This window comes from Oncorhynchus masou, chromosome 17 (genome assembly GCF_036934945.1).
Source record: "Oncorhynchus masou masou isolate Uvic2021 chromosome 17, UVic_Omas_1.1, whole genome shotgun sequence".
Classification (NCBI taxonomy): domain Eukaryota; kingdom Metazoa; phylum Chordata; class Actinopteri; order Salmoniformes; family Salmonidae; genus Oncorhynchus; species Oncorhynchus masou.
The window spans coordinates 26,562,779-26,577,568 of record NC_088228.1 but is presented as its reverse complement, the minus strand read 5'-3'; the positions used below and the strand labels follow the sequence as shown (position 1 = coordinate 26,577,568).

Genomic DNA, 14,790 nt, shown 5'->3' with positions numbered 1-14,790 from the left:
TTTTATTCACAACAAGTATTCTTATATTCTGTACATTCTTGAATGTAATTCAATGATTTCATACAGTACCTACTGTAAGATGTGTACAGTATAGACCAGTGGTGTTTAGTGTTACTGAAACTACTGAAAACTGACATCCTTCAGTATAGTATAGCGATACTGTCCTTGGCCCTGTCCAATACAGAGTTCCAGGTTCCTGGCATGGCGTTCCCATTGGGTGGTCATTCAAGATGGGGTCCTGTCCTGGTACCCTAGACAGTGAGTCCTCCAACCTTCTTCCCCCTCCTCATCTCTCTCTCTCTCTCTCTCCCCTCCCTATTGCATACACAGCCCCTTGCTCCTCCTGTTTTCCCCTGAAGAGCTTGAGGTAGTACAGTGAAAAGCTCTTGATAGCTTTATCTTTCTGTCTGTGTTTGTTTCTAGAGCTGATGCCGTGGCGGATGTCCGGAAGCAAGGCGCTAAGGCTCTGATGAAAGCTCACTGCAGGGTAGGTAGGCACCAGGCCAGGGTTCTGTGTTCAATGCTTTACCAAACATTGAGATGTGGACAGCACAAAATACAGTAACCCTTTACTGTCACTTATAGGCCTACCCTCCAAAACCCAACACCTCCGTTCTTGGAACGCATTTTAATCACATGTTGATATTAGAAATACCTATTTTCATATCTATATTGGCTATTGTTTGTTTGACTGAATTTGATTCATATTCCTCCAGGTAAAAGCATGGGACAAGTGTTTATTCAGCCTCTGGTGCTTTGATCACAGTCTCCATCACTTCAAGGTGCCATCTAAGACGAATCCAGAGGCTATCAGAAAAGTGAAGTTCTCCTAGGATAGATATTATGTGGTTTGGGACATCGCACTTCATAGTTTACAACACATAGGCCTATTTTTTTTTGTTGTTGGTGTGATTTATTTGTTTGTGTGTGCGTGCAGAGATGGCTGGATGCCCTGGAGGAGCATACGGCCTACAGCAGCTGTAACACTACCCAGGAGCAGACCACTGAGGATGAGGAGGGGGATGAAGCTACACTGGGGGACCTAACAGACTCCCTCCAGGTTGACGCAATTATTTTCCACCCGCAGTATATTTTCCACCCAATGCCACACGTACACACACATAATCAGACTGGGATTCAAACCAACACCGATTTACATCCGCACTACAATAGACTTTTAAAGGCAAGTGAATAACGTCCTATCAAAGCTGTGTGTGGCCAGTGTGTACTTCCACAAGGTAAAGTGTCTCTCTCGCTCCTTTGCAGGCTGCTGAAGCCTGCCAGCAGAAATTGGAGACTCAAGTGTCTATTTTTCTGTCCATGGTGAAGAATGAGGAGAACAACAGTAAGAGATCTCCTATTCATGTTCTCACTGCTCCTTCACAGCTTCTGCCAGTCTCTCTCATTTACTGTCTGTCGGTCTATGGCCGTGTCTAGACTTGACAGTTCATGCAGCTTTAGTATTCGGATCATAGAGTTCTGATCAAGGGATTGCAAAGGGGTTAGCATAACTCTTTTTAAAACATTTTTGATTAGCATTTGAGGTCAGCTAACACTCTATGGACTTATTTTCTCCTACAATATAACGAAAAAATGCCTCTCGGTCCCAAAACACAAGTTTTCTGGACACTTGTGGGAGGAGTGTTGATGACGTCGACCACTGTATGTGCTTTCGGTAGTCTGATTGCATCCAGACTGAGGAGAAAGCCGCAGAGAATGCATACAGACAGATCTGAACACAATCCGACCACATGTTAAATGATCTTGTCATTCAATCACAGTGCCTCTTTTACTGATATTGGCATGTATTAACCCTGTAAATTCTATAGAACAAGCCTCAGCAAGGACCACTATTCGATAGAGTTTGGGATATGATTAACCTTTGATTAAAATAAACATTTATGTAATGTGTGTAACTGTCGGATGGTGTGAAAGGCCTAGCCACACAATTAGATAGAACTGTATAGTGTTGACTGTATATCTCTATGGCCCTAACTCTTTCCTCTCTTCGCCCTAACTCTTTCCCCTCTTCGCCCTAACTCTTTCCCCTCTGCGCCCTAACTCTTTCCCCTCTGCGCCCTAACTCTTTCCCCTCTGCGCCCTAACTCTTTCCCCTCTTCGCCCTAACTCTATCCCCTCTTCGCCCTAACTCTATCCCCTCTTCGCCCTAACTCTATCCCCTCTTCGCCCTAACTCTATCCCCTCTTCGCCCTAACTCTATCCCCTCTTCGCCCTAACTCTATCCCCTCTTCGCCCTAACTCTATCCCCTCTTCGCCCTAACTCTATCCCCTCTTCGCCCTAACTCTATCCCCTCTTCGCCCTAACTCTTTCCTCTGTGTTCCAGCATTGGCTACTCCTCTCCTGCTGAAGGCCAGGGAGACCAGTGACCTCTCCAGGGAGACCAGCTCTGCCCTACACTTCTGTCTGAGCCTGTTTGCCAAACAACAGGAGGTACGCTAACTACTATAGCTCCCTCACCTCCTAGCTCACCCCTCCAACCTCACTTCTACCTCACCTCTCCAAACCTACCTCTACCACACCCCTCCAATCTCACCTCAGTCATAAAGCATCTCAGTGCTGATCTAGAATCAGGTCCCTCCTGTACATATAATCATATTCATTATAATCTAAAAGGATCCTAGATCAGCAACACTCCCCCTAAGACGTGGTTTGAATTGTATGCGACCCAGGCTATTTTTAAACAATTTGTTGGTCACATTGCTTTTTTTACTCAGAGGGCTGTTTTATGTGGAGCATCTTTCCAACCAGAGGACACGCTATGCCTCTGTTAAAAAGGGGGGTGATTGGTCCTAAAAAGACCAAACAGGCTGTGATATTATGCGATTCAAAATTCATTGATGAAAAGCATCTAGCCCGTTCACTCGTATTGATGCTTACACAATTGTTTACGTGCTGTGTTCTTATTGGCTGATTCATTCATGGTGAATGGGTTATAGAAGCCTCTAGCCCACCCCCCTGTTGTGACTGGCCAGTAGCGGAGTGTGACTGGGGGTGGTGGATTGGGAAGGGCTGTGTATGTGTGTAGTATGGAGGGGTGTGTGTCCTAGTGGCCGGGCCATGCCCTTGGGACATAATTACAACAGTTTATTAATCACTGGCGCGAGCCTGCAGCAAGGACAGAGCTGCGCAAGATCCGCTTTTATGCTGAGCTCTGCACTCGGCCCGCAGATCAGCACAGGCACGCGCGCACACACAAACCTGCACACTCCTCCAAGCACACACACACTCAATCAAGGAAAATACTGCTTGTTTATAGACAGAACTAAAGCATATGCATATTAACACTGGAGAGGCTGACACACACACACACACACAAGCAGGCACACTTCCACCACCCAGCAGAGCATCCCGGACAGGAGAAAGGAGGATCGGTGACAGCAGTGCCCTCCATCCGCTCAGGTACAGACAAACCTCCTCTCTTTGTTTTCATTTTCTACTGGGTCTATTTGCAATAGACTGGTCTCTGTAGACCCTGCTTGTTCCATTGTGGGGCTTTGTAATTGAAGATTGTTCAGGTGTGTAGTTTTTCAATGTTGTAGGTAGGAGATTATTCTAAACAGGCGTTTTACATTCAGAACAAGTTGTCTTGACTGCTCTGATGGTGATGTGGGGCATTGAGTACACACGAAGAGGGGTTCGCATAGTGTTCAGTGCATTTCTGACTTATCTGGAATTATTTAGTAATTTTATGACATTGGGGTTGTTTATTGTAGTGTACTCTGCCATTTCGTTAGAGCATTAGGAAAAGTACCTGGAGAAGAGATTTAGCAACACAGTAAGGACAAACAGTGATTACCTTAATACTGTGTTCAGTGAACTTGGACTTTAGCATCTGGTACTGTAATGGCATACCCAGAGGGAAGGTTGTATGACAGACTTCCTCTGCAATACTGTTTGAATGCAGTAAGTCATTGATGGTATGACTGTATTCATATACCAGTATCTTTCATCAGCTTCATTGTAAAGAAACAAATATGCCTGGAAAAAGTAGATCACTGTGTAAAAATAACAGTTTGAGTTGGTGTTTGAATGACCCCACAGTGGTTGGATACATTGCCTTCTGTGTGCTGGTCCTGGGCTAGTTCTGTCTGATAGATCTCCGAATATCTCGGTTAAGACTATAGTGTTCTGGAAGATTCTGTCCACAGTGAGAGATGCAAAGTGAGTGTCAAACGGGCTCACTGGCCCGACAGCCGACCACAGGGGATTAGATGCTTTGACAAGAATCACATGATAAGTCTGAAGAAGTACTACGATGTGTCGGCTCCCTCTGAGTGGGATGTGTTAGATCAGACTAATGGGATTAAGACACCTAGCAGAGTGTCAAGGAGGGAGAGATGGACAGTATCAAACTTAATCATTCCATCCATCTCCATTCCACTGTTCCTGCCACAGACACAGCTGTCACTACTGCTGCAGCTTCTGCCTACCCAGCCATTCTTCACGTCATGATTAATAGGACCCTGAGTTTTTCTTGACTAGGAAACCTGACCTGACCAGGGAAAACTCAGGGCCACAGTCATGTAATCTAGGTAGAGCCAGTAGTTTCTCCAGACTGTGTGACTCAGATTAGGAAAAACTCCTGGCCACAGTCATTGTTTACCAGTAGGGCCAGGAACAAGCTGCCCCACTACAAGGGAAAACTCTGAACCTTGGCTTGGGTGGCTGAAGTCTTTGAAAATATTGTGGGCCTTCGTCTGACACCACCTAGTATGCAGGTCCTGGATTGCAGGGTGCTTGGCCCCAGTGATGTACTGGGCCACATCACCACCCTCTGGAGCATCTTGTGGTGGCGTGCCTTGCTGTTGCCGTACCAAGCGGTGGTGCAGCCTGCTCTCAATGAGGAGCTGAGGACCCATGCTAAATCTTTTCAGCCTCCTGAGGGGGAAGAGGTGCTGTTGTACCCTCTTCACAACTGTATGGGTCTCTGTGGACCATGTTAATTCCTTAGTGATGTAGACACCGAAGACCTTGAAGCTCGCCTCTCCATTTCCTGTAGTCCATTATCAGCTCATTTAGCTTGCTGACGTTGAGGGAAAGGTTGTTGTCCTGGCGCCACACTGCCAGGTCTCTGGTGACCTTACTATAAGCAGCCTTATCGTCGTCGGTGATCAATCCTACCGAAGTCGTGTCGTCAGCAAACTTGATGATGGTGTTGGAGTCATGCACGGCCACACAGTCGTGGATGAACAGGGCGTACAGGAGGGTACTAGGCACACACCCCTGAGGGGCCCCTGTGTTGATGGTCAGCATGGCAGATGTGTTGTTGGCTACCCTCACCACCTGGGGGTGGCCCATCAGGAAGTCCAGGATCCAGTTGCAGAGGGAGGTGTTCAGTCCCATGGTCCTGAGCTTGGTGATGAGCTGTAGTCAATGAACAGCATTTTTACATAGGTATTCCTTTTGTCCAGATGGGTGAGGGCAGTGTGGAGTGGAAACCAATGTAATTTTGTAATTTGGCTGAACTATCCCTTTAACGTTGAGGGGACTTCAAACTTTTTTTCACATTCAAGCAGGAACAGCACCATCTAGTGGTCAGAACCTGGTAATATCAGGATGTAGAATGGGACATAAACATAACTTCAATGACTAATTTGTCGGGGGGGGGGGGGAAACTACCAATTTCACTGGGAGTACATTACATAGGATAAAGAAACAATAATCAGAGCCGCAGATACATAATATTTGTCAGACACAGAGAACTGATACTATATACTCGTTGTTGGGGTGGGATTGGCGTGGGGCGTGGAGGGTCCATGGGTCGCTTTTGAACATTCCTTTGGATTCCTCATTTCTAACTCCTTGTTAGAAAAAAGTTTGGTCCAAATCGGATGTTGGGTACTATATTTATTGAAAATTATACTAATCCTAGAAATAAAAATGCTCACTTTAGATGCAATCAATTACCTTAATTTCTCAGAGACTAAATTATATTTAAACAAAATAATATTACAGAAATGCTAATCTTATCTGTTTATAACAACAGAAACAATTTCAGGCCTCCCAAGTGGCGCAGCGGTCTAAGGCACTGCATCGCAGTGCTTGAGGTGTCACTACAGACCCAGGTTTGATTCCAGGCTGTGTCACAACCGGCCGTGACCGGGAATCCCATAGGGCGACGCACAATTGGCCCAGCGTTGTCCGTGTTAGGGGAGGGTTTGGCTGGGGGGGCTTTACTTGGCCTATCACGTTCTTGCAACTCCTTGTGTCAGATCAGGCTCCAACACATTGGTGCAGCTTCCGGGTTAAGGGGGCGGGGGTTAAGAAGCTCTGTTTGGTGGGTCACGTTTCACAGGACGCACGACTCGACCTTCGACTCGCCCGAGCTCGTTGGGGAGTTGCAGCAATGAGACAAGATCGCAATTGGATATCATGATATTGGTGAGAATAAAGGGGGTAAAATAAGGTTAATAAAAAAAGATTTCAGAACGAGCTAAGATGGTGGGTGTCAAAATCCTCTTCCTTGTGCTTTTTGAGGTGGAACAACCCATTACAGACCGTGTCAGGGATAGGTTAAAAATGTCAATGAAGACACTTGCCAGTAGGTCAGTGCATGCCCTAAGTACACGTCCTTGTGAATGTTAACCTCTTAGAGGTCTTACTCAAATCGGCTTCGGAGAGCGAGATCATACATTCATCCGGAACAGCTAGTGTTCTCATGCATGGTCCAGTGTTGCTTGCCTCAAAGAGAGTATGGAAGGCATTTAGCTCAACTGGTAGGCTCGCTTTGCTGGGCAACTCACGGCTGGGTTTCCCTTTGTAATCCGTGATAGTTTGCAAGCCCTGCCACATCTGTCACGCGTCGGGGCCGGCCTAGTGGGATTCAATCTTTGTCGTGTACTGACACTTTGCCTGTTTGATGGGTCGTCGGAAGTCTTAGTGGGATTTCTTATAAGCGTCCGGATTGGTGTATCGCTCCTTGAAAGCGGCAGCTCTAGCCTTTAGCTCAATACGGATGTTGCCTGTAATCCATGGCTTCTGGTTGGGGTGTGTACGTACAATCACTGTGAGGACGACTTCGTCGATGCACTTATTAATGAAGCCGGTGACTGATATGGTAAATTCCATATTCCAGTCTGCGAGCAAAACAGTCCTGTATCTTAGCATCCGCTTCATTGGACCACTTCTGTATTGAGCCCGTCACTGGTACTTCCTGTTTGAGATTTTGCCTCTAAGCACAGGGATAGAATCATGGTCTGATTTGTGTCCTCGTTCAGCCACGATTCTAAGAAACACAGGATATTAGTTTTTCAGGTCCCATGATCTAGTCTCGAATGGAGCTCAATTGAAGTCTCATACTGTAGCAAAAGGTCTGAACACTTATGTAAATAAGTTACTTTTGTTTTATATTTCTTATACATTTGCACACACACACACACAAAAATTGTTTTTGCTTCATCATTATGGGGTATTGTGTGTAGATTGGTGAGGGGGAAAAAATATTTGATTAATTTTAGAACAAGGCTGTAACGTAACAAAATATGGAAAAAGTCAAGGGGTCTGTATGAGTGCATTCTAAAAACACAATTTAAATTTGACAAATTGAATACCTGAATTCCCACCCAAATGATTTCTGTGCCAATCAAATGTTTTATGTGCTATATTTCAGTAAAAAAAAATCTGTTTGCATCTATTGTGTTTGCATCCATTGTCTAACTGTGCATGTTATTAGAATTGTTTTTAAAACCGTTTAGTAATTTTGATGGCAGTTTCTACATTATGTAGATGTTTAATTAAATGCACAACTGGAAGGGAGTGGAGAGACTAAACTGCTTTGTGGTAAAGAAGCCATGACCCCATTTTGATGAATAATTTATGTACAGCCTCGATGGGGGCCATTTGCCCCATAATCTCTTTCCCGTCTTGCGTGAAAACAAAGTTAAAGCTTGCAGCTTCATGGTCCCGGGTAGGAAGGCAGATGGCTGTGATTGTCCCAGGTGTTTCCAGTACAGCCACAGAGCCTCAGTCTCAGTAGAGCCTAAAATAGCGCTTTGTGTGCTGAGGCGAGAGGATGGAGGGATGGGGGGGGGGAGAGTGAGGAGGAGAGAAATAGCACTGGGGCACGTTACACAACAAAGTATTCCCAAATGGGTCTCCTTGGCTCGGGCTCCTGCTGCATCGTGAGTTCATTTAGTTTCAGTAGCTTCAAAGACAAGTAGGACAAGCTACAAAGACGAGTCAAATAAAATTGTATTGATCGTGTACACATATTTTGCAGATTTTATCGCAGGTGCAGTAGAATTCTTATGTTTCTAGCTCATCTAGTGCAGTAATACACTACATAGCCAAACGTAGGTGGCTACCCCTTCAAATTTGTGGATTAGGCTATTTCAGCCACACCCGTTGCTGACAAGGTGTATAAAATCGAGAACACAGCCATGCAATCTCTATAGACAAACATTGTCAGTAGAATGGCCTGTACTGAAGAGCTCAGTGACTTTCAACGTGATACTATCATAGGATGCCATCTTTCCAACAAATTTCTGCCATGCTAGAGCTGCCCGGTCAACTGTGAAGTGGAAACGCCTAGGAGCAACAACGGCTCTACCGTGAAGTGGTAGGCCAGACTCACAGAACGGGACCGCCGAATGCTGAAAAATCATCAGGCCTCAGTTGCAACACTCAATGCCAAGTTCTAAACTGCCTCTGGAAGCGACGTCAGCACAGAAAACTGTTAATCGGGAGCTTCATGAAATGGGTTTCCATGGCCGAGCAGCCGCACACAAGATCAACATGTGCAATGCCAAGCGTCAGCTGGAGTGGTGTAAAGCTCGCCGCCATTGGACTCTGGAGCAGTGGAAACGCGTTCTCTGGTGTGATGAATCACGCTTCACAATCTGGTAGTCTGGGTTTGGCGGATGTCAGGAGAAGGCTGGATGTCAGGAGAAGGCTGGATGTCAGGAGAAGGCTGGATGTCAGGAGAAGGCTGGATGTCAGGAGAAGGCTGGATGTCAGGAGAAGGCTGGATGTCAGGAGAAGGCTGGATGTCAGGAGAAGGCTGGATGTCAGGAGAAGGCTGGATGTCAGGAGAGGGCTGGATGTCAGGAGAGGGCTGGATGTCAGGAGAGGGCTGGATGTCAGGAGAGGGCTGGATGTCAGGAGAGGGCTGGATGTCAGGAGAGGGCTGGATGTCAGGAGAAGGCTGGATGTCAGAAGGCTATCTGCTCCAATGCATAGTGCCAACTGTAAAGTTTGGAGGAGGAATAATGGTCTGGGTCTGTTTTTCATGTTTCATGTTAGGCCCCTTGGTTCCAGTGAAGGGAAATCTTAATGTTACAGCATACAATGATATTCCTGACAATTCTGTGCTTCCAACTTTGTGGCAACAGTTTGGGGAAGGCCCTTTCCTGTTTCAGCATGACAATGCCCCCGTGCACAAAGCAAGGTCCATAGAGAAATGGTTTGTCGTGATCGGTGTGGAAGAACTTGATTGACCTGCACAGAAGTACAGACCTTCCCAGGAGAATGGAGGCTGTTTTAGCAGCAAAGGGGGGACCAACTCCATATTAATGCCCATGATTTTGGAATGAGATGTTCGACGAGGAGGTGTCCACATACTTTTGGTTATGTACTGTATGTGTGTCCAGTGCATTCGGAAAGTATTCAGACCCCTTCACTTTTTCCACATTTTGTTATGTTACATCAAAAAACATCCTCATCAATCTACACACAATACCCTATAATGACAAAGCCTAAACAGGTTTTTGAAATGTTAGCAAATTTATTACAAATAAAAAAACAACCTTAATTACATAATTATTCAGACCCTTTGCTATTAGACTCAATTGAGGTCTTCAAAGTAGCCTCCCATTGCCTTGTTGACAGCTTTGCACACTCTTGGCATTCTCTCAACCAGCTTCATGAGGTAGTCACCAGGAACGCATTTAATTTAACAGGTGTGCCTTGTTAATTTGTGGAATTTCTTTCCTCCTTCGTGAGTTTGAACCCATCAGTTGTGTTGTGACAAGGTAGGGGTGGTATACAGAAGATAGCCCTATTTGATAAAATACCAAGTCCATATGGCAAAAACAGCTCAAATAAGCAAAGAGAAACGACAGTTCAAAATTTCTTTGAGACTTGAAGGTTAGTCAATCCATGGTGGTCCTCTCATGAGGGCCACCACAGGAAAGGAAGACCCAGAGTTACCTCTGCTGCAGGCTCAGAAATTTCAGTCCAAATAAATAGTTCAGAGTTCAAGTAACAGACACATCTCAACATCAACTATTCAGAAGAGACTGCGTGAATCAGGCCTTCATGGTCGAATTACCGCAGAGAAACCACTACTAAAGGACATCAATAATAATAATAAAAGACTTGCTTAGACCAAGAAAGATGAGCAATGGACATTAGACTGGTGGAAATCTGTCCTTTGGTCTGATGAGTCCAAGTTTGAGATTTTTGGTTCCAACCGCCTTGTCTTTGTGAGATGCAGTGTAGGTGAACGGATGATCTCTGCATGTGTGCTTCCCACCGTGAAGCATGGAGGAGGTGGTGTGGGGATGCTTTGCTAGTGACACTGTCAGTGATTTATTTAGAATTCAAGGCAAACTTAACCAGCATGGCTACCACAGCATTCTGCAGCAATATGCCATCCCATCTGGTTTGCGCTTAGTGGGGCTGTCATTTGGTTTTCAACAGGACAATGACCCAACACACCTCCCAGGCTGTGTAAGTGCTAGTTGACCAAGGAGAGTGATGGAGTGCTGCATCAGATGACCTGCTGGCCTCCACAATCCCTTGACCTCAACCCAATTGAGATGGTTTGGATTGAGTTGGACCGCAGAGTGAAAGAAAAGCAGCTAATAAGTGCTCAGCATATGTGGGATCTCCTTCAAGACTGTTGAAATGCATTCCAGGTGAAGCTGGTTGAGAGAATGCCAAGAGTGTGCAAAGCTGTCATCAAGGCAAAGGCTATTTGAAGAATCTCAAATATAAAATATGACGCTTTTTGTTACAATATTCCATATGTGTTTTTTTCATAGTTTTGCTAAAGAAAATCCTTGAATAAGTAGGTGTGTCCAGACTTTTTACTGGTACTGTATGTTTCAGTGGTTTAAAAAGGAACAATGAACCAGTACTTTTTGGGGGTTCGAGCCTTTTCAGAACTTTATTTTGCTGGTCGAAACAGTGGAACAGAACGGAAAAAAATTATAGTTCTGATCCGAACGAAACCATTGGAAAACGATTACGGTTCCAACCCCTGGAGTGTATGGATAGTATATGAATAGAAAAGGGTGTGTATAGGTGTTGAAATCCTGGTGAGTGACCACCAATCTAATATCCAAAATATATTTTTGGACGTCGGTAATAATGCAAGAAACGTTTTGAGCAAATAATGTACGAAATAACATGCCAAAAAATATACACTGTAAAGATGGCTAGGAGCTGGAATCAGGGTGACCCAAGTCTGTCGGCGCCATCTTGTCAAGTAGGACGACTACTTTATTCTGAGTGGAATAGTGAACATTGTGGTGACAAGTGCTTGTTTTATTTCACGGGCAGAGTGAGAACGAATGTACTATTTATAAGGATGGTCTGTCAGGCTGGCTTTAAGATCTACCAATGTTATGCTCATAAAATGGAAGGTTCTCATAATTATGTCCTAGATTGGAATGTTCTACTGGCCAGTAGATATTCCTTGCATATTGTGATCGAAGTGGGAAATGGAGAGGGGTAAAGATGTGAACAAAGCATCTTTCAGTAACAGACAACACTTAGTCAGTAGATCCACTACCCTTCAAAGTTTGGGGTCACTTAGAATTGTCCTTGTTTTTAAAAGAAAAACAACAGTGTCCATTTAAAATAACATCACATTTTTCAGAAATATAATGTAGACATTGTTATTATTGTAAATGACTATTGTACCTGGAAACGGCTGATTTTGTTATGGAATATATACATAGGCGTACAGAGGCCCATTATCAGCAACCATCTCTCCTGTTTTCCAATGGCAGGTTGTGTTAGCCTTTTTTAAATGATCAACGTGGATTAGCTCATGGATCATTAGAAAACCCTTTTGCAATTATGTTTGCAGAGCTGAAAACTATGCTGATTTAAAGAAGCAATAAAACTGGCCTTTAGACTAGTTGAGTATCTTGAGCATCAGCATTTGTGGGTTCGATTACAGGCTCAAAATGGCCAGAAACAAAGAACTTTCTTCTGAAACCCGTCAGTCTATTCTTGTTCTGAGAAATTAAATGAAGGCTGTGGTGAAAATGAAGGCTATGATGTTATTCTAATGGACAAAAATATGCTTTTCTTTCAAAAACAAGGACATTTCTAAGTGACCCCAAACTTTTGAACAGTAGTGTAGGATGGTTTCTAAATTTGAATGTCTATTATATCTGATCTATTCACTTACTTATTTATGATATTATACTGAAAAAAATATAAACGCAACATGCAACAATTTCACAGATTTAACTGAGTTAATAATAATAATAATAATAATAATAATAATGTCACTGATAGGATTTTGCACTTGGCAAGGTTCAGTGATAGGAGTTAGTTTATTTAAGGAAATCCGTCAATTGAAATGAATTTATTAGACCCTAATCTATGGATTTCACGACTGGGCAGGGGCACAGCCATGGGTGGAGTTTTTTCCCTACACAAGGGCTTTATTAAAAATTCTCTAAAACAACATTGGAGGCGGCTTATGGTAGAGAAATTAACATTCAATTCTCTGGCGAAAGATCTGGTGGACATTCCTGCAGTCCATTGCAATTGCGCGTGGCATTGTATTGTGTGACAACTGTACATTTTAGAGTTGCCTTTTATTGTCTCCAGCACAAGGTGCACATGTGTAATGGGACCAACACTTTACATGTTGCATTTATATTTTTGTTCAGTATATATCTAAGGAAATCCCCCTCCAGAGCATACAGACTGTGCCTAACCCTGACCTATGACCAGAGCGTATCTTATGTTCTCCCTCTCGCTACAATACCAACTCTCCATTAAGACATAACCAGTACATAACCTCCATTGAGATCTCTAGAGGATGTCTTCTTAGCTGGTGTTCATATGCCTAGCAGTTAAGAGCATTGGACCAGTAACGGAAAGCTCGCTGGTACAAATCCCAGAGTCAACTAGGTAAAACATCTGTCGATTTGCCATTGAGCAAGGCACTTAACTCTGCTTGCTCTTGATAAGTGTCTGCTAAATGACTAAAATGTCAAATTTTGACAGGCCTACTGTACTGTAAGTATATGGGGGAAAAGAAGGAAGGCTAGATAGCCTGTTTCTGACGCTAGGTGCCAGACAGCTGAAGCAAATGCCAAGGAATTTAGAGTATGGCAATAAATCACCAGCATTTCACAAAGGAAATTGATGTTACCACCCTTCAGAAAGTGAAGAAGATACAGTACAGTTTATACTAGTCTTATACTAGTCTTTTTGTTAGTAGGTTAGTGGAGCGATATGGAGAACGCGGACGCAATCCAGACACAACTGAATTCAACAGTATTCAAAAATGTATTTAACTTAATAGGGAATCAACTAAATGTATTGAATGTTTATTAATTTTCCCAAGTTTATTTTAAGACATGAACAGAGTGCATATTTCTGAAGAGACAAGGAGAATTCCCCGTCTGTGTAATTCTCTGGCAACAGCTCTGTTGGACGTTCCTGCAGTCAGCATGGGAATTACAAGCTCCCACAACTTGAGACATCTGTGGCATTGGGTTGTGTGACAAAACTGCACATTTTAGAGTGGCCTTTTATTGTCCCCAGCACAAGTGTAATGATCGTGCTGTTTAATCAGATTCTTGATATGCCACATCTGCCAGGTGGATGGATTATCTTGGCAAATAAGAAATGGTCACTAACAGGGATGTAAACACAATTTGAGAGAAATAAGCTTTTCATTCATATGGAACATTTCTGGGATATTTTATTTCAGCTCATAACATGGGACCAACACTTTACATGTTAATTTTTGTACAGTATCTTTGTTTTTCTATTAGAAAGGTGTGATTTTTGAGAGCGAAAACCAGAAAAAACGGGAAAACAGAAACCTGGAAAAACAAAATGAAAACTAAATGGGGGTCAGGCAAAACAATTACAGATTTTATAGGGGCCTAATGTAGGTTAGGGTTTGACCAAAATAAATCCTGTTTTATTGGGTTCAGGATTCCCTTTTGATGTTGTTTCAGGTACATACAGCAGCGTGTTTGCCTTGCCTTGCTTCCTGTTTGATGTGTTGTTGTTCAATCAAAGCCAAGGTAAAGTAATGATCCTGCCAACCTGATTGAGCAGAGAGAAGAGCTGTTTTTAAAGAAGCTCGGCACAACCTGCATCAGTATATTGATTCACGGGAGTCATCTTCACCTCTGACCTCAGACGCAGCACTGGAGCAGGCTTGGGTAATTAACGTTGGGCTAGAAGCCAGAGAGGAAAGATTGAGTGTATATTATTATAATGTTGCAGTAGTTTCTCCTCCATCGTCTGGGTTTGAGGGGATGAAGAGTATTTTGTATGAATGTTTTAGCCCACCAAAGCTCAGCACCTGCTATGGCTGACACTGTAAACTTACAAGGCAATTACTTTGAGTTTTTTTTTACTGTCTACTATGTCTATCTGTAAGTGTTCTGACTCCAAAGAAAGCCATATCATAGTGACTGCACTCTACAGACGTTCTTCTGCTGTTGAAGTGTTCTCTTTTTGGAGTTTTTATCAAATCAAAATCATCAGATTTTGAAGTTGATGTTTTTGTATTTTACCCCCTTTTTTTCTCCCCAATTTCAATATTGTCTCGGGAGGCGAAG

General features: G+C 43.6%; 1 protein-coding gene across 1 annotated transcript in view; it reads left to right on the top strand.

Moving 5' to 3' along the window:
* The window catches only part of LOC135558776 (oxysterol-binding protein-related protein 1-like), a 40,738-nt gene that overhangs the window by 3,207 nt on the left and 22,741 nt on the right, over positions 1-14,790 (top strand). The window contains exons 9-14 of the mRNA XM_064992895.1: positions 185-258; positions 424-487; positions 717-818; positions 938-1,060; positions 1,267-1,345; positions 2,346-2,452. Of these exons, the coding sequence (XP_064848967.1) occupies positions 185-258; positions 424-487; positions 717-818; positions 938-1,060; positions 1,267-1,345; positions 2,346-2,452 (549 nt within the window). The remainder of the gene's footprint in view (positions 1-184; positions 259-423; positions 488-716; positions 819-937; positions 1,061-1,266; positions 1,346-2,345; positions 2,453-14,790) is intronic.